We start from the raw sequence: 25,741 nt of genomic DNA, 5'->3' as shown, positions 1-25,741 counted from the left end.
TTCATGTTTATGTTTATTAAAGTTCTACACAAAAAAAATACAGCTATCTACTTTGAGAGCTTCGCCTCATGAGATAAAAAAAATGAGAAAAAAATAAACAGTGAAAGAATTAATAAGTGAAAAAGTCAGCACAAGAAACAAAGAGTGAATGAAAAAAAAAAAGGAAAATTCAGCATAAATCAGTAGGGGAGGTTAAAGAGTGGGAAAAGTACTTAAAAGTCTGGGTGTCAACATAAAATCACTTAAACAAGTTTTATTACTCTTATTTTTTTATTTAGGTATGTTTAAAAAAGTTTGAATAAATTTTCTAATCTATTTTATGCTAGACTCTTTTAGTTTTTAAATAGATAATAAACATTTATCTTACCCTTTTGTTTTAATGTGTTATTCACATCTAACTCTGCTTTCAATTGTATAAAATCTTGCTTGGCTGCAGACTGTATACAAGCTCTTCCCATTCTTCTCTTAGTAAATTAATGTTTTAAATGAATGAGTAACTAAACTTTCTATGAGATCATTAGGACTTGATACCATATGTTGTTCTAACAGTCAAATTATCTGATATGAAAAGTTGGCATTTGGTAAGAACTTACCCTTTGTTCTGTGTTATGAAATTTATTGTGTTATTTTATTTATTTCAACATAATCATTGTCAGAAAATTTTATTATACTAATTCACTGAATTTTTACGATATTTTTAAACATTTGATAATAAACATTTATATTTATTTTTCAAGCTTAACTTCTATGTTAAGTTTCCAAATTCAGATCAGAGCACTGAGGCAATGTTTAAGCAGCTATTTACATTTTTAAAATTAATAAACAAATAATAGTAAAAAAAATCATCATATAGGTCTAACATTTGTATTTATAACAGTAGAAACCAATTCTAAATAAAAGAAATATAATAAACTGTTGTGATTTTTTTGGAAGTGTAAAATTTTTTTATTTCCAATGAGCTGCACAATCAGTCTTCCCGATGAGCAGACCTAGTGCATTCCCCAAAAGTGGTATCCAATCTTTCAGGACCACCATAGTGGGTGAGATACCGTTGGCCATGTCTGCATCCCGAAAATCCGGTGTCTGGGCCGGGGATCGAACCCGCAGACTTGGGCTCAGGAGACCGATGACAAACCAACTGCGCCACCCAGCCACGAAAATGTGGAACGCTTCACGATTTTGCGTGTCATCCTTTCGCAGGGGCCATGCTAATCTTCTCTGTATCGTTCCAATTCTTCCTTCACAAAAGTTTAATTTCATTTTTCTCACATATAGTTAAGCTTCTTAACCTTTGTTGCATGTGTTCATTATTTAGCTCCAGGATGAATTCATAAAATAAACTACCTGAAAAATAGTTTAATGAATATTTGTGAATTTTTAAAAGGGATATCAATATACAAACAAATTGCAAATGTGACAGTTTACTTTTATTGAAAGATTATAAGCTACAACTAATTGAAAAAAAAAAGCTTGTTAAGTAATCACACATAAATCTGTTGTGCATAAATAATAATAGTTTAATTTTAATTCATTTTTAAATGCAGTAAAACCTCTATTAACAATAGCCTCTTAAACAATGACAATTTCTTAAGAATGATCATAAACATATGGTTAATAGGTTTTATATTACAGGGAACCTTTGAAAAGAGATTACTGAACAACAGCCACTCATTGCTAACATGAATTTTGTATTCATATATTTTACACAATATTTTCAAATTTTTCATCTCTTGTCTGCAATAATTTTTACTAAACACATTTCCTTTCATTAGTCATCTCATTCAAGTCATTTTTAATAGATATTAATCATTTACGCAATAATCAATCATGGATTTCACAGTTCAAGTGTGCCTACCACAGAGCAGGTTGTCCTCTGGAATCATGTTTTTGTGATTTTGTTTTTCTTTTTTGAACAACCAATTCGTTAATAACTTCGAATAATAACCACCCCTTGACACCAACCACAAGAGACCACAGTCCCGCAAGAAATCGTTATTCGGAGGTTTTACTGCACATTATTTTGCATCAAGGGGAAAGGTTAGAATAGAGTGGCTCAAACAACTCTCTAAAGGTCTTCATCTATAACAAAAATATCATAAATGATGTCTTTGTTGTATGAGACAATTTTCCCATTATACCCAAACTGCTAATACACTTTTCTTATAGTATGAGACAATTTTAGGTAATCAGCATCCTAATTAGAAAATTCTATTTGAACATTGTTAAGTGCAAACATGAAACTAATTATTCATATCTTTGATCAAATATTTTGATAAGTTATTTTTAAACTTAAATTAGAAGGAATTCTATCTTTAAAAAATTATTAAGTCACATACCGAAATATTATAATTCTTATTAGTATTTAATGTTTTTTATTTCTTTTTATTTCAATAAGCAAGCAATGAACAGTCTGTCAAATGAAGAATTGTTCTTGCTGATTGTCTAAAGCATTGGCGCTTACTGTAGTTACAAAATTAAACATTTTCAAGTAAGAGTGTGAGATTACACATTTAGAACAGACTTTGAGTCTGGGGGAGAAGTATAAAAAACTCCCTTTTTTCAAACATGCCTTTTTTTTTATAGCAACAGACAGTTCCAAACTTTAAGACTGAAGTTCTTCAAATATTTAATATGCATCATTATTTAAAACATTAATGTAGGTATTTTTAAAAAAATTAGAATACTTAGTTAAAACTTTTCTCAGTTTACTATTTAGCGGCTGAATAATAAATAATTACTATTCAACCGAAATTACTATTTGGTGCTATCCTTAATGTATCACAGATCTGAGTTTATCTAATCTTATATCCCTTGGAGAAATTATTGAACTCACTACTACTATGGAAACTGGATTTTCAACCCATACAACAGTGGAAAATTTCATACACCCAAACTGCTAATACACTTTAAAATATCACGATGAAAGCTTTCCAAAATGGTGTAATTTATAACTCTACATTATTTCTTTTAAGTGTGCTACATAGAAAAATTATAAGAACATTTTTCTGATAGCGAACTATTTCTAAAATAATTATAATTAAATTATTAGTTTTGAACAAAATCGATATTTTCAAAAATGCCGTTATTTAGAAATGAAACAAATTTTTAATTTCTTCCATTTACAATAGTTAGTACTATTTTTATACTGATGTTTTACATAGAATCATTTCTAAAAACTTTGTAAACGTCACATTTTGAAATTTGCTAGTTTCTGATAAGAAAACACAGAAACAAGTAGAAAATTTTTTTCTCCACTCATATATGTACATACACATATATGGTAAAGTAGTAATTTATAAACTTGGGATCGTGAATTTTTTTTTATATGGTCATGATTTTAAGAGGCTAAGTCCAATTGCACAACAAAATGAAATTCTTTAAAAAATAAAATGAGAAACCGTATTTTAAAGAAAAAATATATTACCACATAGTGATGATATAGGAACTATTTGAAGGACTTCTTTTGACTCGATTAAATCAATTTTTAAGATCGTTTCTAGGTAAATGACGAGCCGTTCAGTCCATGCAGGGTTTTGAAAATTCTTAAATATCCATAACTGTCCACATGCTGCTGGAGCACCAGGAGTTGGAAGAAGGCAAACAAACTAAAAATGTCAATCAATAGAGGAAATGAATATTGTTTTCTCTTTTAATATTTACTTAGAGAAATGGATAGAAAATATTTTTGCACATTACATGTGAAATCTAAAGTTTGTGGTAATTTTTGTTTAGGTGGAAATTTTACAGAGTGCATAGCCAAATTTTTTTCAACAAAAAATAAGCACCCTTTAAGAACAGAAAAAATATTTTTAAGCACTTTTAATATATATACAAAAAATAATTATGGTATATTCCTTTATACATTTTTTCCCTGTTGTTTTTAGTTTTTCACATATACATTACCCCCCAATAATTGATAAAACAATTTAAGTTTTTGAAATAATTTTTAAATTTCTGGAAAAATACTTAGAGAGTTATTTTATGCTAGTTACAAGGGTTATTCAAAGCTGTCCTTCACATTAAGGCTGTTCTTCACACTTATCAATAAAGTTAAAGTTTTCAGAGGTTGGATGAAGTAGCAATAAATTATGAGCAAAAAAGTGTTTTTGAACTATCACTGTCAGAAAATATACCAATATGAACTTGAAACTTGTCTCTATTACTTTGGTTATTATATGTAAAAATTGTATAAAATTTCATAAGCCTAGCTAAAATATTTATGGAGATATGGACATTTTTATAATTTTTTTGTCTTAGGTTTCTGAGCTATAACTATAAAAATATTCAATAAAATTAAATATCTTAATTCGATTTGAATACCTTGAAAATTTAAAAAGCTTCAAGCAAAGAAAATTAAGCACTTTTTACAAACACCCAATGAAGCACCTTTAAGAGCTATTAAAAAACAAAAATAAAAATCTTTGAGCAGATTTTAAAAATGCTATGCACACTATTTTATATTGGAGTTTATATAACAAAATTATTTTTTAAAACCATGTGGTGTATGTATGATTTCAAGTTATTAGAAATTGAGAATTCAATGAAATACAAATTGCAAATAGAATACAATCATATAAAACATGGTTCTCATTGACACAATTTTGTTTTCTTTCAGACTGATTTTTTAATGTAGTCATATATTTTAATTTTACATACAATTTATTAAAATCTTTAAAATATTATTTTTTTCATTGTTACCAGATTGATCTAGCTTTACTTTTATTACGCAAAAGCTCTTCTAACACCTTTTAAAAACGAAAAAATAAGTGAAGCATTCCCACAACAGCACTTGTGGGCCAGGAGGTTAAAACACACTTCTGTGACTACATGATAGTGGCAATGTGGTCAGCATTTAGTATAAGCTTCTTTTACTTTCCAGACAAGCTGGTACCCATCGATCTGATGTTGGATGGGATTCAAGCTGCTACTGAGAATCAAACCTCAGTCCTTCTCAATGGCAGCTCAGTGCCTTTAACCACGGATCCACTCTCACTCTTTCATTTAACATTTAAATTAATTTTAAAAAAAAATCAATTTTGGAGTGCTATCAAAACTATATATTTCACATCTAAAGTGTGATATGAACTTTTAATTGCTGATTTAAATTTCTTGATTAATTTTTAACTTAATTTTTAAATGCTGATTTCTTGACTTAATTTTTAAATGCTGATTAAAATCACCTTCCAAAGTTTTAAGAAAAGTTTTCTCGGGTTTATTGGCTAGTTTTATTGATTTTACAAATTAAATAACATACTTGATTAAATAACATAACATGTTACTTTTGAGCTTAAAGCTTAGTGCTTGAATATTCGATCATTAGAGCAAAAGTTGTTCAGGTTTTTTTTAAAATGTTTTTTACATTTTTGATAATGTTATTCTGTTATACAAATGTATCTTTTAATTATTAATAACTTAAAATTTTTTTTATCTTTATAGATAAAAAGCATTCAACAAATGGCAGATTTTAATTTTCATTAAAAATAAATGAAAATGTAAAAATTGTTGAAATCCTAACTAAGTTTCTGAATGTAGAGCTTAGCACATTTTACAGGTTCAAAAAAATTCAGTTGTTCAAAATTCTGTTTTGATTTTTTACCCATTTTTCAAAATAATGTTTCTAAGTACACTAGTTTAAATTCAGTAAAGCAAAATTTAACAATGTTTAACTCATAGAACAGGACATTTTTCTTCTATTTTAATTTTAACACAAAGAAATCCAATTTACCTTATCAAACAAGGACATTATGAGGAATATTAATCCAACTGTATATCTCATAAGCAGACTTTGCACACAAATAATGAGATGGTCTCCTATTTTCAATTTCTAAAACATAGAAAATACAATAAAATCATCTATTATAAAGTTGTATTTGACAACTATAGTTAGTAATAAAAAGCATAAAAATAAAAAAATGGCAAGAGCTTAAATATGCTTATCACTAACATAGAAAATGTTATTTTATAGTTAAACTAAGGAACACAAAGAAGTTGCTCACTGTTTAAATCTAAAATAGTTAGTTATTATGCAGCTACTAACACATTTCCCTACGATAATTAAAATTTTAGATTGCTTAACATATTTAAAAATGTTGGTAAAAAAAGAAGATTGCATTTACTTCAGTAGCCTAATCTAAAACATCAATATTTTATTAAACCTTCATATCAGAAGATTCACACTTATCATATCAGAAGACTGACATTCAATTATGTTAATAAATCACAAATATAATTTTATTATATTTAAAAGATTAACAAACTGAGAAATTGTAACAAACTGAAACTCTACTGAAAAAGCTGTTTGGTAAAGAATAAGTGCAAGGTAGACTTTTTATAAAAACTTAAGGAATTTATATTATTACACTAATTTAATTACCTTTTTTTTATTCAATAGATACAGTTACTTATTACATCAAAGATGATTCAAAATCCTAAATTTTGATCCAAAATGTAATGAAATTATTATGATTGCTACTTAAATAGCAGTTTACCATTGTACATGAAACCCTTATAGGGAACCTGACAAAGAACATTCCTGTTTTGTTTTTTCCTATATAATTCAATTTTATCATATTAAAGAAACAGTTTTCATTGATGGCAAAAGAAAAATTTGTTCAAATCTTTAAAAACATCATGGCCAGACAATTTTAATAATTACTTATTTCCTATTTTTAGGATTTTTCACAAAAAACAAATAAAATTGTTATATTGGTTATGGAATTTATGTACAAGGGTGGATAAGCAGATACTTAAGACTGTTCGAAATGCTTAAAAAAAGAGAAAATACTTACTTTCTCTTTACAAATGCATGAAAGTAAAATGCACATTAACCAATTTTTGTTGCCTTTTAATTAGTTAACAATATTTATCACTCTAAATTTTTTGACTACAAGTCAAAGTATTAATTCACATTAGACAAATAGTTTTTTTGATAGCATATTGAGATACAAAGAAGCCTTGTTTTCGGTTTGGATTATATGGTTTTTTGAATTCATAGAAGCTTCATAAGGTAGACTAACACAATTGTGTTAGCGTAATTTGTAAAACTTCTTTCTTTGATGTTCATAATTAAATCAGACGACAGAGTGTGAAAGGATAGAACTGTTGAAAAATATAATAAAATTTTTAAAAAAAATCTAGTAATATTATGCAGCATTCATTTATAAACCTTTTTTAGCTAAAAATATTTTAATTATTTACATGTTTTTTATTAAAAAAATAGCACACAAGCAGGTTAGATTTGGACAATATTCAACTGATTTACCTTTTGAAGCATAGGTACACGTTTTTTTTAAAGTTAGACTTTATACTTTGAGTTTTTTTTTATTGTTATTAAATTAAATGAAAATGCATTGTAAGTAAAATTTTTTGCCTGCAGATACCTTTTAATAAACAAGTTTTGTAATTTTGTTCAGAACATTAAAAGAATCGCGCTAGACTAACAGTATGGCCATATTTTCCAAATAGGGCATATTTTCCAGACCTGCTTTCCTTACATTTTGAGGGATGAAATCTGAATGCCACTTAAAAAAATATTCATTCAAAACAAATTCTTTTTTCATATGATGCATTTGGGTAAGTTTTAATTACTTGATAAATGCAAACAAGGGCCAAAAAAAAAAAAAATTTTTTTTTGTTGAAAAAATCAAATTTATATTCAAAAATTGTTTATGAACAATATTTTTGAAGTTTATGAACAAAAGATGCTTTTTTCATTAAGGGAAAACTCATTTAAAATAATAAAAACAAAATTTATTTTTTCAAAAAATGTGAAAATTGTCACCTTTCAGAAATAAATATATATAAATAACATTTTAAATACAAAACTAAATGCTTTTGAACTCTCAGAAATACATCTCTATTACATATTCTATATTTGCTGTTAAAAAAAAATATATTTTCAAAAATTATTTTGTAAGGAGAAATGCTAGTGATCTTATAAAGTATTTTTTTATGATTAGAATACATTTCATATATCTTTAAGAACATCTATATTGTATTTAGTGAGTAAGAATTTTGAATGTGTACATTTTTATTCTCAACTTTATATTTTTCTTGCAACCTATAAAAACTATCAAAAATATCACCAAAAAGCTATGATAAAGCAATAAAGCAGCTTAAAATACCTTTATAATATGGCTCATAACAACTGTGAGATGGTTTTTTAAGGTTATTTCTTGATGCAGAGAATCGAGCCAGAGTGTTGAATTCACATATAAAATTTGGTTTCCATAACTTTGCGTCTCTATTTCAGAATATGAAAAGCTCTGAAATGGTTGCAAAATAGCTTTTTAAAATTATTTTATAAAATAAAGTAATTCATGTAATAACAAATTCTGCAGAAAGATAAATAAAGTGGCAACATTTGTGCTGAATATTAAACTATTAAAATAATGAAGATACAAGAAAAAGAGGCTGTTAATACAATTTTGATATACATATTAACCAAAATCAATTAAAAATTGCAATTTAAGATGTATTCTGAATTTGAAAAAAAGAATAAATGAAAAAAGTAATAATCTGAAATATTTTGAATTAAAGATTTATTTGTGAATTCTCTAGTTTTTAACCAAAATATAATATACAGCACTTTTTTATAAGCTAATTTTTTTCCTTATCAATTTTTAATTTTTACATAATATTTTTTCAGTCAACAAAAGCAATTAAAAAAAATGTAGTAGGTACAACTTTAAAAATACAAGGGTAAGCAAAGTCAAACAAATTTTTTTTAAAGAAAGAATGAAATGCTGCATTTATGAAAAAACGAGTTTTGATAACACATTTCAGATGAAAAAAAATTTAGAATTTTTTTATTTATTTATTAGGAGTTTCCTTGAAAAGCATAACAATTTTAATAACATTAAATTTTTCTGATTTTCTTCAAAAGAAATACTTGTTATAGAAACTCCAGATTTTAAGCTAACAATTATAATGAAAATAATATCATTAACTAGGCAAAAGAAGCTGTTAAAAATGTTCTTTTTTATCCTTTCAATATAAAGTTTCTGATTATTTCTAAAAGAAAAGATACAGCTATTAAAAATAAACTATTTAATGAAAACTATCATATTCCTCTACTAAGATAAATTTTTCTCTTTTCTAAATACTTTTTTTTACATTATGTTATGGCGAACACACATGTTACTCCCTTGCCCTTGTGTATGTCATGTTAAAATAAAACAGTTTAACAGGAAAATACAAAATTCTATTCGAAATATGGGGCTTTAGTGGTTACGAAATAAGTGGTTACGAAATTTACATCATGAAATGTATTTTATGCTTTTAAAAGTGTAACATAAAACCTTTCTTAAGACCACAATAAATTGGTGACCCAAATACTTTTATTAACACCTAAAAACATTTAAGTCATTATTTAATGGAATACGTCTACTTATTTTGAAGATTAGTTTAATACCACTTGAATATTTTTAGCAGACCTTTAGGAGTCTTGAAATATAATAGAAAAATATAAAAACATTTTACTGTAATTTTTTTATTCTTCAAAGCTGACAATATCATGAAATATATATTTTAATTTGATTCAAAAACGGTTTAATTATAAAATGCAAAATTTTTAAGTTAGTAAAAAAAACTATTTGAACAAAGTCAAATAAATAATTCAACAGTAATTCCCAAGTATATAGCTAGAACATTAATCAAATATTAAAATTGTTAAAAAATACACTCATAGCTTTCTAGGAAATTTGTAACAGAATACCGCACTCTCTCTATAAGGTGACTATCGTGACTTTTGTACTTTCTTTATAGTTTCTCTACAGGTGAAAATGCCATAGTGCTTAATCTCCATCTTATATTTTTTAAGAAGGATCTAAACACATAAATAATTCCCCGCTAAGTTTATTAAATTATGGTTTATGCATACACAGGGGTGATTGTGAGCCCAAGTCAAAATTCCGGAAAATTTCTTGAGTTACACATCCATTTACACACACCTATGATGACCTGGAGAAGTAATTAAAATTTACAAATATGTCCTTCTTTCTGGAGTTTATGATTATAATAACTATTTACTGATAAAAAAATAAATATTAATCATGAATATAAGCTTATAAAGTATCTGGCTCTCCCTTACAAGCAAATAAACTGTGTTTTTAAGTTCCACCTTTGAAAATTTGATTTCCGGAAATTCTGTGATCAATAATTTTTTGAAAATTGTGGACCTTCGATCTCCGGAAACTTCCGGATCACTGTTAGCGAAAAAACCGGAAATCCGGATTTTTTCCGGAGCACAATCAGCCCTGCATACATTTTCAATTGCAAAATGGAGTTCGATTAATTTAACAGTTTTGCAATGCAAATAGATCATATAAAATGAAATATTTTTTTTAATTATAAGTATAACTTGATATATGTAAATATGTTCATCTAAATTTGTTCAGTTTAAGTTTTCTCAAAAAATCATTTTTCCACACTTTCGATGTACATTTTCACAACATTTTTATTCATAAAAAAGACACAAATATCCCATTTTAAGGAAGTACTGTAGTAAGCATTTTATAATTTAAGCACTATTATATTTGAAGTGTTTCACTATTCTATATAAGAAATAAGTTTATTTAGTTTACTTCTCTTTCTCTTATTTATTTAAATTTGATTCGTGTGAAAATTTTTTGATTAAGTTTTATGTTTTACTTGTTATTTTTGAACCAATTATTTGTTTCAAATACATAATTACTATATCAAAATAAATAATCAAATACAATGTTTTAAGACTATAAACATTGGAATCACAAAAAAAACTAACAATTTGAAATAATTGTTAAGAAAAAACAGAACCACTTCTAGATAATTGACTTACAGAAAATCTATTGAAGTTTTCCTTCAGATGAGACCATAAGGGATCGTCAATAAAATCATTTTCTGAATTTGATACAAATGTAATACAAATATCTTCACTCTTTTCTTTTAGGAGACACATGACATTTTCAATGTCAAAAGGACAATGCTTTACAGCACGGTAACTTTTCTCTTTTACCTGTGTAGTAAATAATGCATTTTATCACATGAAGTGTTAAATTATTATTCAGTGTCAAATTATTGTTCATAATTAATATTCAGAATATTATACATACAAAAATATATACAGCAGATAGATAGGTTTAATATAGATGTTGTATTAAAACTAAATGGGTAACTTTGAGATAAGACTTTCAGATTTAAATAAAAGACATTCAAAAATAATTTAGTTTGCTTGATTTAAAATATTTGTTTCTTTAACAGTCAAACACTTAGAAAGTCTAATTTTGACATGCATTCTTTTTTACACAGCAAACAGGATTTTCCCATGATTTGATATTGGGAAATTGTGTAGAAGAAAAAACATTCTCTCAAATTCATCCATTTGCAAAATCACCAGAGACTATATAATCATATAAAATACTAAATACTAAAAAAAGACAAAGTTTAAAATCTTCTATAATATTAGAAAAACACAAAAAAGAACAAGTATCATAGAAATAATATAAGTTCATATTTTTTAGCGGGAAGCTCACAAAAAAAACTGCATTTTTTTTATTTATTACACAAACAAATTAAATTTTTATTACATAGTTATTAAAATTCTTTAAATAAATGAACATAATCCACACTTTTTTAATGAAAAGCTTGTTTTTATTATTTGCAATATTTCTACAAAGTGCAGTCAGTAAATTGGATTAAATTATATCCCTGATAACTAAAAATTTTCTTAACCAACAACTTCCCCTTAACTATTTTGAATATTTAAAATATTTCAATTAAGCTTCCATTATTATTTATTATCATCACCCAACCATTTAGACCCATTTTCAGGACTTTATTTCTTAATGGCCATGGAAGGAATGCCACGTAAGTTTGACCTCGGTTAGATGACATGGACAGTGCCTGAACTGTTACCCCTCTCTCTAAGCATCCCCACTACAGCCAACATGAGGACTTTCAGCCATACCAGATTTAATGCGCACCTTGCTGTCTATAAATGACAGTTGTTTTATTGGCCACCAGGATTAAATTCACTATCCCTGCTCTAAGTGACACCTAAACCAACATTTCCACCACTGAAGCGCCTCCCATTGCTGTTCATTTTAAGTGCATTTCTTATCTGTGACTCACATCTAGAAACACAGTTTAATTGATAATATGGTTAAAGGGGTATTTTTCTTGACTTCTCAGCAATGTTGAAAATCGATCAGTACAACAAATATAGACATGGTCTACTTTTGGAGAACTGGCAAAATGTGCCAGTATATAACTAGTTGTAAATATTCAAAAAACTGAATGAATCATTTTAAAAAAAAATTGAAAATCTATAGCATGTTTAAGTATATAATAAATGCAGAGGGCCAGGATAATCTGGTTGGTAGGGTGCTGGGCCCATGTCCAAGAAGTCGTGAGTTCATACCCCACTGGCTATGTAGTAAATGGTGACTGGTGTATATTAAACCTGTTGGGCCACAAAGTCCTCCATGTTCCTAAAACAAATCAATACCTCTGGGTTTACTGAATTGGATATTGATCGTTCTTTGCTTCAGGTCAAAATTAAAATCTGCGGATGAATGAATGGATATATGGATGGGTTCACCCCATAAAACGGGCTGTGACGTGATGTATTCTTGGCCATAGATGATGCCACTGAAAAACAAGAAACGCACCCTCTGCCTTAAATTTGCTAGGTTTCACAAAGCAGTTTTGCTGGTATTTGCTAAGTAGCACAAGAAACAACAACATAAATGCACACCTAAAAGCTTACTAAGAAATGTAGAATTTGTATTTTGCTAGAAATACAAATTTACAAAATATCTACGCAACTAAAATAGCCAGGTTATAAGGACGTTGACAGTTCCTATAAGTAATACTTTTTAATTTCCTCAAAAGAATTTGACATTTAATTAAAAATATATTTTATAATTGAAAGAAATGATTTGTAATTATTAAAATGTATTTTAAAACTGGAGTTTATCTTTACAGAACAAGTAAAAATTAAACTGAGATCAATATTTTTTAAAAACTTACTTCAGAATTAAAAGAAATTCTATTCCAAAGATGAATCAGATATGGATTACAAAATTTTGAGTTCTCTATAGCAATAATTTTCTTTCCAGTTAAAAGCCAGTTCTGATAACTTTTACTTTTCATCCGATTTATAACAACCTAAATAAGTAAAAGGACATTAATGAAAATAAGTAAAAACACATAAATAACTAAAATAAGGCCAATTCTATAATGTTATACCTTCCATAAAGGAATCAACTCTAGATTTTGATTCGCACGCTTACGATTTGTAGAAAAACATAAATTCAATCTTCTGTCAACATCCAGAACATTTTCTTTCCAACTCATTATCTTTAATTTGCTTAAATTGTCAAATGTTTCTCCAATTGCTTGATAAAACATTAATTTGCAGTTTTTGTTTTGCTTATCATGAAAACTCGTTTTGATCTGTTTGAAAAAAAAAATAAATAAAAATGATCACATTTATGTTAGGCATTTTACTATTTTTATGTAATCTTTATATATATAAATCACAATAAATTTTAAATTCCTATAAAGTTATTGTAATATGTAAAGTTATTACATATTGTACAGGTAAATATTTAATAAATTTAGAATAGAATCTACGAACCAGAAGACAGTGGGAAAGAGTCTTTGAGTATTTTGTGTTGGGAAAAGGCTATTTAATTTTGTACATTTGTACAAGTGATTTATGTTTAAAAAAGACACACTGATTAATTATAAAAGAATGTTAGAAGATGATAAATGTTAGATATATAAAAGATTACTAAAATATTTTATTATTATATATTTATTTATGTTGTATATTTTATTGTAATATTGCATAAAAAAGAATCTTTTTAACAAGTAATAACACTTTTTGATAAAAAAATAATATTTTTCAAACATAAGAAAATTCAATACATAATAAGTAGTTAAGTTATAAATAGATGCAAAATTTACACAAGAACTGAAAAAAGTTGAAATTATTATTTTAAGTCTTATTTTCTTTTAAAAAATTTAGTTATACGTATATAGCAAATACGGTTATATTTAAAAAAATATAAAGTAATAAATTATTAAAAATTTTTGAATATAAAATTATATTTTGATTTGAATAAATCTAAGAAAATGTAGCAATTTTGCATTGGAAGTTTTACGAGAAATAAATATAAAATTTATTCACTTTAAACCTAGCTGTATATTTACCATTTCTAGGAGTTTTAATATTATTTTTTAAATTTGTGGCAAAATTTCCAGAGTTTAGGAAAGAAAAGGTTAATTTTTTTGGTTCCTATTTTGTTTAAATCAAAGACTTCGATAATTTAATTTTTAACAGGTTGAGTGAGAATCCTAAAAAGAGGTATATCTAATCTTTGAAAGTATACATAGTTATTTAGGTTTAAAGAAATCATTATAATTACTTCGGAATTTGATTTCTTGAATGCAAAAAATAAATAATGTGTCTAATAACCAAAATGGAAAACGTTTTACAAAATAAAAATTATAAAGAGGGAATAAAAAATTAAACTTGAGAAAAATTTTAAATACAGATATCGAGCTGTAGTTTTTTTTTTTTTTTTAATAAAACTGAAGTAGCTTTGAAGATAAAAAACTGGATATGTTTTTATGTATTGTTTTATGCATTGCATAAAACTATTTGGTCACGTAGAATAATATTTCTACTTTCATAACAGTTCCCTACCTCAATTTATAATTTAAGACAGGTTTTTTTTTTTTTTTTTTTTTTTTTTTTTTTTTTTTTTTTTTTTTAAATAGGAACAAGTTTAATGATTTTAAAAAATGGTTTGATTTAGTCCATGGATACATATGGTGAGAAATCTCAAAACTTGAATTTTTTTGACTTTGGAAATAGATTTCTCAATACAACGAAGATAAATAGAAATTAGTTTAAAAGAAACTTATAATAATAGTTACTTTCACACATAAATATATTACTCAAAAACTAAATTATATATGATCTCTGTGCTAAAGAATAATTGAAAACAAAAATAAACAAAGGATAAACATAGGTAATACATAGTAATTTGGAAGAAAAAAATTAATATATAAACAAAAGAAAGAAAAAAATTAAACCATTACTTAAATTAAATAGACATTAAAAAGTACTTTAGATTTTACAAAATATTGAATGGATATGAAATGAAAAACAGTGCATTCCTTGAAAATTGATGGGCAAGAGAAAAACATTTACAACTCAGAAATGTTAATGTTCATCTTTACCATCATTTTCCAATTTGAAAAATTAAGGAAGCAAAAATACAGAGTTTCTTTTTCTAAAAGACTGAAAAAAGATTATAAGTCTGAATAATGAATAATCAGTAGACGGTCCCTAAATTCCTACTCTCATACGTTTGCGATTTTTAAGATTCAGATTTTGCTTCAGTAAGACTTTAAGTAAGTAAGACTTTACAGTCACTTTAAATGCTTTCACATGAACTAGTTAATACTTTTTCTAATATACACTAATATCAGCTACACAATATCATCAACATGAGGTATCAGTTTCTGGCAATATACTCTAACAATTCATGTGATAAGTCATGATTTAATGAATTTGCTATCATACATCAATGAGAGGTAAAATATGTAAACAAACTTTTTAACACTTTTTTGTATTGGGTAAAATTTCGTTTTATTATTTGCTTAGATTTAAAATAACATAATAAATTTTGTTATTAAGTATCAGAATATTAATAAGAGCAAAATAAAAATATCAAATTACTTGTTTTTTAACTGAAAATAAATGAGCAGAAGGATAAGTATCATCACCCACAATTTCGCATTTTCTTAAATAATGCGAAGCATATGCATGTTTTACATTTTCTAACTTCTCTTCATACAATGAAGTATCCATAGAATATAATTGGAGGTTCTCTTCTATTGCTTGTTTTTGAAGAGCTAAGAAGTATTCAGAGCAAGCAGATATCTGTTCTATAAAAGATTGCGGAATACTTGATAAACTATACAAAGCCTTTTCTCCTATTGATCCTAAAATAAACCCATAAACATTAGACCTAGATTTAAAAATGGAAGGTTTAAAAAGAATTTATATGTTTAGGGTCTCCTTCAGGTAGAAATCCTTCCATGTTAACTTATGCAGAAAAGTATGAACACCATTTTCTTATTTATTAAGTAACTTTAACTAATATTTTGGAATATTTCTTATTTTACTTTGTTTACTGAATTAAATATAATGAACATGTTACCAAATTGTAAATTTTAAAACAGTAAGTAAGATAAATACTTAGTTTTAAAATTTTGTATTTAAGTCTAATGGAACACATTTCAATAAGTAAAATAAAACAAAAAATATTAATCAGTACTTAAAAAACAAGGAAGTCACTTTTTGTATAATTGCATGCTACCATAGAGGAAGTAGACTTCCTTTTCTGTCTGAAGGAGACCCTAAGCATAGTATATATATCAGGACTTTTATAACCAAAATAAATTAATATAGGATGTTATATAAATAACCAAGGAACATCATTTCAATATAAAACTAACTACATAATAAAATGAAAACTAAATTATAAGAATTGTGTAAGTTTAAAAAAAAACCCACTTATGTTATGTCTGCAAGGAAATGTGAGAATAGGCTAGATAATCTAGAACGTTTTATAATTGTGATTTGCGCTTTAGTTTAAGGGTAATTTTACCACTCATAAGTTTTCTGTAACTTAAAAATTCTAAAATATCGAAACCCCAGTTTTGGCTATATTTGTGTAAAATATGATTGTTTGCTATTTCTATGTGGGGGGGGGGAGCATCTGAGCATGCATGAGAAGTCTAAATTTGTTTATGTTTGTTTCATAGAAAGTTATATCGAAAGAACAAGTCATATTGTAAATACTATAAGTAGTAATAATATTGGCATGCTTTTTCAAGCTTAGGTTCAAGAATAAATCGAAGTAGTAACACACATATATAGTGAATTTCATCCCTTTGTGCCACCTACGTTTAACTTTATACGGTTATTAATCGATGATAATTAGAAATTTAGCCAATAAAGTACAACATAATATACACAAGTATAAAGATACATATATAAAAAAATTATTGTACTGTTTAAAAAATATAAATCCAGATAAATAAAAGAAAGAGGTACAAAAAATAAAAAGGTATAATTTGCATAAACAAATCAACTGAGTTTTTATATGAATGTAAGTATTTAAAACAAAATTATTTAAAATTATCTAATAAAATTAATCATATTTAAATAAATAATAGCACATAAGTACAAATAAATATATGGCTTATTTTAACATTTTAAAATGAAAGTAATTTAATTATTTTAATAAAAATAAAGTAATTTCAGTAACCAATATAATTCTCAAAAATAATTCAAGTATATTCTGTGCTGTAATAGCGAGTCAATAAAAGATGCTTTTTAAAACAGCATGATTTCAATACAGAGCTGGCAACTCTGAAATTCTTGCTTTCCACAATATTTAAAGTGGAGCCGCAATGGCTCAAGGGATAGTGTGTTCACCTTCCAATGAGGTGAACTGGGGTTCGATACAGGCGATGGCTGATCGATACGAATTCCGCATCCGGCTTGCAACGACTACAGTGCTGATGTGTAAATATCCTCAGTGGTAGACAGATCATGGGTTTGAGCCCCCTTGCTGTCAGGCCAACCACGGGAGGTTCTCGTGGTCTTCCTCTCCATGTAATGCAAATGCGGGTTAGTTCCATCAAAAAGTCCTCCACAAAGGCAAATTTCTCCATATACTTGATCCAGGAGTTCCCTTGTCTTCTGGATTGGGTTCAAAATTACAAGGTTACGGAGTTGAACATTAGTAGTCGTAAACCCAAAAGTTGGATCGGCAGTTCAACGGTGGTTATAAAATAAAATATTTAAAGTGGCAGTAAAATTAAAACAGCGGCAGCAATAAAGTAAGCAAATGTTTTAAAAATGTTACCAGCATTGGGAAACATTAAATTATTCTAATAACTTTAGAATATTTTAAATGCCACGATTGTAAAATTGCCAAATTTCGTTACAAGTTTAAATATCTTTAAAAATCTCAGGAAAAAAATTTAAGAAATTTTTAGTTTAACCCTTGTTATTTTAACTTCCAAAACTATTCAGAGTTTACTTAGAAATAACATATTAATCCTGTCTGTAACTTATTGTCATTATTATAACATAAGAGTATTTTTGAATAATTACTTAAAAAACTCATATTTTTTCTGATTGAATAACTATATCAAATAATATAGGTTACAAAGGGTATAAGTCGTGCCCACAAAAATTTAAACATGCATGTTTAAGAAAAAATGTGAAATAATTTTGGAAATGAACAATTTTGAAGTAGAAAAATGTTTAAAAATGATTGAATGCAATAAAATGAAATAGTAATTTAATGTTAAGTATGTGAACCGAAATAATAATTGTATGTGCTCTAAAGTTTGTCATTTATATATATTGGATAATTTTGATAATTTACAATAATTTCACTAGAAGTAAACAGAATTCATTCATTAACAATTCAATTTTCATTCAAAAATTTAGGATGAAAAAGTAATAATTTTAATTAGTTGTAGATTGACAAACTGGAATTAGCATGAATAAAATTAATAGAGCCCAAACAATAAAGTATAAGTAGTTTCAACCCTTTTAATCAAATTAGTTTATCACCAAAATCAGGTTTAATATAACAATAAGGACAGCAATACTTATATTCATTCTTACAAAATCTTTTTGCATATAAATGAACTTTTTGAAAATGAAAGCTTTTAATACATTTTTACTTTGTAACTATGTGGAAAATTAACATAAGTTGAACAAATGGAAAATTTAGCATTAATTCTATAAAACTTAAAGTGAAACTAAATGGATTAAAAATATAATTCCATAACCTGAACTAAGCATTTTTCATACTTAATCTTTTTACCACTCTTTTAAGTTAAAAAGTGTTTGATACTTTATAATGGCATGAATTTTATTGTGTATGTAGTTTATTTAAAATACGTTACTATGATAAAAACTACAAATACTAACTATCATGCACCTAGATAACTTAAAAATGTCATAAATGAATGAAAACTTTATTTATGATAAAATAAAATGTAACTTAAAAATATAATTACTAGGAAATAATTTCAACCAGCCATTCAAAAAATTACAAAAAGTAGTACAGAGAAATATTAATTATAATCAAAGAAATATATGATGAATTATAAATACAATAAAAAACACAAGTATGTTTTGTAAAATAACCTCTCCTTAAAAATATTTATTATAAATTTAATTTTTTAGGGAGCTATTCAAATTAAGATAAATTTACAACATTTTTGTCAAGTATAATGAGTTTCTCAGGTTTTACAATAGTAATAAAACATGCTTTATACTTTAAAAACTATATCATTTTTACCATATTCTGCAAAAACCTTAAATAGATGATCTTTGAAAGTTTCAACTCCTAAATAACCCAGACATACAATGTACACTTCAGAATTTCCAGCCTTACTGGAAAAAGGTTTGAAAGCATGTACCTAAAACAAAACACTTATGTATATGAGATTATAAAAATTCAAATTGTATATAAGCACAGTAAAATTTTCTTGATACACTGACATTAAAAATTAACTCACATTAACCTATTATCTGATAAGTACAAGAACAGTAATTTCATAAGAAGTCTCTAATTAAGGTACAGTACAGAACCCGTTATCCGGAAATCAGAAAACCAAAAAACCGGAACAAAATTAGATAAATTTTCCCCGCAATTTAAAAATTTTTTTTTTTCCTCTTAAGATTTTAGGATTTTTCTTTCTTTTTTGAAAGATGTTTACCATACCATCATTTTGGAAATAATGATTAGTGTATTACTTTATCAGTTTTTTCTACTTTTTAAGATTATTTCCAAATATTTATTTTTTTGTAGTTGGGTTTAACAATAAAAAAACGGCTTTTTGTAGCGATTCAGAAAACCGGAAAAATCAGTTATCCGGAATAGCGATGGTCCCGATCGTTCCGGATAATCGGTTCCCTACTGTATCTGATTTGGTTCGGCTCCTCGCTTTGGGTTCAGCCTTAGTTAAAATTTCAATTTTATTTTTATTAAGCAGGGGAATCTAAATCAAACTTAAAAAATTTATGAAATACATATTTTCAAAATAAGAGCAAATCTGAGTGTAAAATCTAGAAATTTTATGTCACGTTAACAGCTCTAAAACAAATTGTAATGCATCAAAATCAAAATAATTGTATTTCTGGATCAATAATATAGTTACTTTTATTTCAAACTAAAATCTTTTAAAAAATTTCAAATATAGAATGAAATAGAACTAAATATATTATTCAGCTTTGATTTTTTTTAAAGAAAAATTCTAAATATTTTTTATTCAAAACATAATAAAAATAAAAAATTCACATTTAGACCTTAACTTTTAAATCAAAACATAGCTAACAATATACAAAAAATACAAAGTTTTAAAGAATTAAATAATAAACTTATTTTGTAATGTGTGTTAGAATAAAGAGAATTTGCAAAATCAACATTTTTATGAAAACGCATTTAAAGCATATAATTGCTACTAATTTTTTTTAATGTGAATTTTAAAGATTGAAGAACAAAAATGTAAAAAGCTAATGAACAAAATTTCAAATATAGATAATAAAAAAAAAAATGTTTTCATCGAAATTGTACATTTTTAACATAGTTGAATACCTTAAAAAAGTATAAAGCAGTCAAAATAAAGGAAAAGTGGCAATTTCCTTTGTCATAAATGTTTGTAAAAGAGAATTCATCTAAATTATGAAAATCTTCACAAACAAAGGAAACAGTTAATATGAGAACACATGAAAATACATTTTCTCATATGATAATAAATCTGAAAATTTTAAATAAACAAATTTAAAATGCTATATTTGCTTATAGACAAGAAAGTTTATTGTTTCAGTTTTTTTCCTTTCCAACTTTTAGAAATTTTTTTTTCTCTCTCTCTCTAATTTTTAAAAAATTTATTTCTAAGTAATTATATCAAAACAAAAGAGATTTTTTTCTTTCGTTTTTCTTTTTTTTAAATTTTATTGATGAAGCACATGACATGTTTAATTTTAAGCAGTAAAGTACATTTTTTGTATATCAGTAATTTCTTATATTTTTACATTAATTTAATTAAAAAGCATTTTCTAGCATTCTTTTTATCTATTTATATTCTTATACTATCTAATTTCTAATACAAATTTAAATTAACATTTAACCCTATACCCAGTGCATGTTTAACAGTGCTTAAAACTTTGTGGCTATCCATAAAAACAGTTGGTGGAATAGCAAATTGATCAGGCATCAAGTTTTTTTGCATAAGCATTGATTCTCAATAAAAATTGGTGTGTTGTGCAGCAAAGTTATCATTATGTCTAACTTTTGAACTGAGTTTTTTCATAAAAATTTTTACTTAATCAACAATAACATGCTCTATAAACATAGAGGGTTAAGATTGCAAGAAAGCAATAAGGTAAAATGATGTTCATTTTTACTTTTCTGTAAAAATTTATTCTGTACCAGAAATATTTAATATGTCTTCCATTTTATTCTTTTTTATACTAGCATTCCTTACTTAAATAATAAATTAATAAATCATCACAAAAGCTAGTAATTTTTTTAACTCATAATAAACATAAATTTTTCTTATCTTTAATATTAGCATTTTGATGCTGACTAATTGTGGACTTCTTGTAATAAGCCATACTCATTATATCAAGCTTTTAATGCATTATTTTGTCTTTCAGGAAACTTTTATGCTTTTCAATAAAAAAAACTACATAAATTAGCATAATCACTTTTAAAACAAATAAGTAAAAAAGTTTTCATAATTCTTTTTAAAGATATCCCCATAAATTTAATAAGAATAAAATCACCTCTTCAAACACACAATTAAGAAGGTACATTCTAGAAATGGTCAAACATTCAAAAAACGTGAATTGTTTTAAAACAAATGTTCCTTTTGTAGCCAGACTCAAAAGAGCTATTAGGGTTTCTTTAAAATGCAGTTCACTGGTGATTAACTCTTGTTCAGAAGGATCATGTAGACAGTTAATACTTCCATCAGCTGTTATCTAAATAAAAAACAAAAATGTTATACAGAAAGAACAATATTTATAACTAATTCATAGTTAGAAGGTTCTGCGACAAATGAATAAAAAATAGAGATTTTTCTCTATCTTTTTCCCAATATGAAAGATAAGTCTAATAATTTAAACAAAGAAACTATGTTAAGTTTACAATATAATTTCATAAAAAAGTAACAGAAATTATCCATGAGCTGAGGCAATATAAGAAATAGAGAGGGTAGAATCAATAGAAGATTCAATAAGATTTCAATAAAAGTGAAAACAAGCTCTTTGACTATTTTATTTATTTTCATCAATATCATCAGTTAATAGAAAACCCAGTTTGAAACACTCACTTGCATAACTATACTACAAAATAGAAATTATTATTGATGAACTTATAAATAGCATAAATACAGTTTCTTTTAAAATTAAAATAACAATTCAAGGTACGTTTCAAGAATAGCATAGTATTAACCTTTAAAAACACAGGTAGGTAATCTATATTAACTTAAGAATATCTAAAACATGGTATATGATGATTTTAAGAGTAGTATAAAATAATAAATTTTTAATTTTCTTGTACAATATCACAATTATTAATATTAAATAAATTTTTTTTATTTAAGATTAGTAAATTTAAATACTTAACTATATCTATATAAATGAAACAGAATGTTTATATGTGAGTATGAATGTATCTACCTTACACATATAAATTCATTAGGCCCTCAAATGAAAAACCCTTTTTTGTTTTCGCCTCCCTCTTCCAAAAACAATTATTGAACAATAATAAAAATCAATAATAAAAACAATAATAAAAATCAATAAATATACTTATTATCTATTGATAGGTAATAAAAACTCACCAAAGATATAGAATTATTTTTGCTTCCTAAATACAGTAGCAAATTTTTCAAGTAATCAGGATCATTGATATCACCAGTATCACTTTCTCCAAAATACCAATTTTTTAGTGTGGGAAATATTAAACGATCATCCACAATAACATTTCTTATATTGTGGCCTTCATAATATGGGTTTAATGTATTTGCTGACCATTCCCACTGAAAAAAAAAGACAATTAATTAGAGAACATTCTTGTATTCATTTTGGATTAACTCCATATCAATACCACTGAGGAGTAAGTAATGACTTGTGTTGTAAAATTTACTCATATTATTTTGAAAGTACTGGCTGGTTTCAGTTTAAAATAGTTGTGTATTCAGTTTAAAATAGTTTCTTTTTCAAGCTTGATATAAGGAAGCTAATATTTTAAACTTGATACATATTCGATTCAATCAAATTTTCAAAATGATTACATTTCTACATCCAGGGGTCTGTTCAGGCCAAATTTACTACCGTTTAGTGGTAGCTTCACAAATTCAACTGTAGAAAAATTTCACAAAATACTTTTTCTTAAAATTTTATTTTTGTATCTCATATAAAAAAAGAGAAATCCATATTTTTGTGTTCATTTTTTAATATAATTTTCACAAAATCTCAAAAAAACCTAAACAGACCCCTGACATCATTAAATAGTAAGATATTTTTATTTGTTTTAAACTTATAAAAGAATTTCAATAAATATTAATTGTTAAGCTAATTATTATAATTATTTTGAATGTTTGTTTTGAATATAATTTTCCTTTGAGACATTTTATCTAACTCTTTTGGCTAAATTTATGAAACTTTTGCTTTGTGTTAAATTAAGAAATTTTTTTTCTTCTAAAGTTTTCTCGTGTAGGTGATAAGAATTTTTTTAGGAATAACTAATTCCAATTTGATTCCCAAAATGTTTTTGCATGAGCTGAAATAATTTCAGTTTTTTGCCTGCTAATCAAAATATCAGGAAACAAATTAACTTAAAATGTGTTACTTAGATTTAGTTAATTTTTCAGCTGTTATGATAAATAAACTGGAAACTGTTATATCTGTGGATTTTTAATAGTTTCACAATCTCATAGAAAGTAATGATAATGAATACGTTAAATATGTAATTTCTTAACAAAATATTTGGAATTTTGCATTTGATTTAAAACAACTATCATTTTATATTAAAACCAAATTTATTCATAAGTCTGCGATTAAGAGAGATAAAATTTAATGATAAGCTCAAAAATTCAATCTAAACTTTGCTTTCTAATAGAAGCAATAGAAAAGTTTTTTAATTATTTTCCACTCTCATTTTTGTTTAGGATGTAATTTGTAATTTATATGTATGTGATACTTAAAATATGTGTTTTTTTGCAACTGATACTTAGTTGTATCAGATCAGTTTGTAACTGATGCCAAAGAAATTGGTACTTAACCATCTACTAGGACCTATGCCAAAATAGTTACCAAGTTTTGGTGACAATTGGAAATTGCGTTTGATAAACTAAAATAAATGTCACAAAATGGTGCAAAGTCAAAAAGAATGTCTGGGCAAGCTATTACATGGATTTTTAAAAAAAAGTTAATTCCAAATAGCAGAACTGGCCAGTACTTGGCAACTATTTAGCAGCACTAATAGGTACCGATATGGAGATATTCTCGTCCTTTTTCGACCATATAAAGGGAAGATTTCTATAGTTTCATAATAACTGTTTAATGTTGGCAAACAACATGTTTAGAAATCTGTTTCAGTAAATAACCAAAACCCCAAAATAAAAGGAAACATGCATAATATTCATTATAGGGGAAGATTTTTGTATCATGATCAGTGGCAGAATAATCGCCAAGTTTTTGCAACTTTTCAGGCAGTGGCCTGAAAACTAAGAAGAAAAAAACATCACAGAAAGGGACCAACTCGAGAGGTATAATTCATAGCTACCCCCATATCAAACCTCTAAGTGTTTTCGCTTCTTAAATTTTGCAAGTTCAAAATCTATTAGGCGCCTTGGCGATTGTAGTTGTAGGCAGATCACAATACAGAAATATCCTCTAAAATAAAACTGCATGTAAGGAGTAAACTGCTTGCTAGAATAAAAAGGAGGAACCTTCTTACTGATACATCTGGATGATGTAAATGTAAAAAATAATTTATTGCACTGATAAAGGCACCAGGTGCTTCACAAAGATGTGCTGATGCGAAACTTTCAACACCTTCAGGTAAAAGTGAAAAGGTAGAAAGTATTTCGTAAAATTTGCACCAAGCTTGAGTTAATATTTCTGGTTGAATTTTAGATTTTATATAATCTATGACATAGCCAGCTTTATTAATTTTACAGGTGTGTTGAAGCCAGAGTTCACCTTTGTCGTTCAATTGTGATTTAATATGGTTCAGTTTAATTTTCAATTCAGTTATAGAATTTATAACCCAAACATCTTCATGGTATATTGAACAATGAGAAGGTAGAATCCATTCTTTTTTCTTTTCGAATGTGAATTTCTGATCAAAGGAAGAGTTAATCGATACTTCGGTCAAATCAAACATTTTTCAAAGGAGAAATTAAACAACATGAAGATTAACATTTTATTTTGAGTGACACATTGAAGTGTTGTAGAAAGAAATAAAAATATTTCTTGCAACCTTTTGATGTAATTCGCTTTTTATTTAAATCTAGAACTCAGATTTTTAAATTACCCGGTTTACATTGAAAATAAAAATTTAGCAGAATGACAACAAATACTTTTTGATTAAAGTTACAGTTTAATTAAGCTATGATTTCAATTAAAACTTATTTC

The 25,741-nt window shown here is 26.2% G+C and overlaps 1 protein-coding gene and 1 non-coding gene across 4 annotated transcripts; both read right to left on the bottom strand.

The window, feature by feature from the left end:
• Positions 1–646: 646 nt before the first annotated feature.
• Positions 647–25,712, bottom strand: LOC107447964 (cap methyltransferase 2). Of its 3 annotated transcripts, none has more exons than XM_016063016.3 (12): positions 25,062–25,712; positions 22,942–23,139; positions 21,881–22,078; positions 19,389–19,509; positions 15,734–15,999; positions 13,228–13,434; positions 13,009–13,146; positions 10,817–10,993; positions 8,124–8,264; positions 5,726–5,824; positions 3,425–3,605; positions 647–1,344 (listed from the first exon to the last, which is right to left on the bottom strand). In XM_016063016.3, the coding sequence occupies exons 1-12, from the start codon at positions 25,488–25,490 to the stop codon at positions 1,241–1,243; spliced, it is 2,259 nt and encodes a 752-aa protein (XP_015918502.1). In that variant the 5' UTR covers positions 25,491–25,712; the 3' UTR covers positions 647–1,240. The 3 variants fall into 3 exon arrangements, with proteins under 3 accessions (XP_015918502.1, XP_015918505.1, XP_015918503.1); XM_016063019.3 differs by having other exon boundaries at positions 24,888–25,677; XM_016063017.3 differs by having other exon boundaries at positions 24,901–25,671.
• Positions 1,156–1,259, bottom strand: LOC122269287 (U6 spliceosomal RNA). Its single transcript, XR_006225102.1, has one exon. It is a non-coding gene; the product is annotated as a U6 spliceosomal RNA (small nuclear RNA).
• Positions 25,713–25,741: the final 29 nt, after the last annotated feature.

This window comes from Parasteatoda tepidariorum, chromosome 1, assembly GCF_043381705.1.
Source record: "Parasteatoda tepidariorum isolate YZ-2023 chromosome 1, CAS_Ptep_4.0, whole genome shotgun sequence".
Classification (NCBI taxonomy): domain Eukaryota; kingdom Metazoa; phylum Arthropoda; class Arachnida; order Araneae; family Theridiidae; genus Parasteatoda; species Parasteatoda tepidariorum.
The sequence above is the reverse complement of the archived record's forward strand: the minus strand, read 5'-3'. Positions and strand labels throughout refer to the sequence as shown.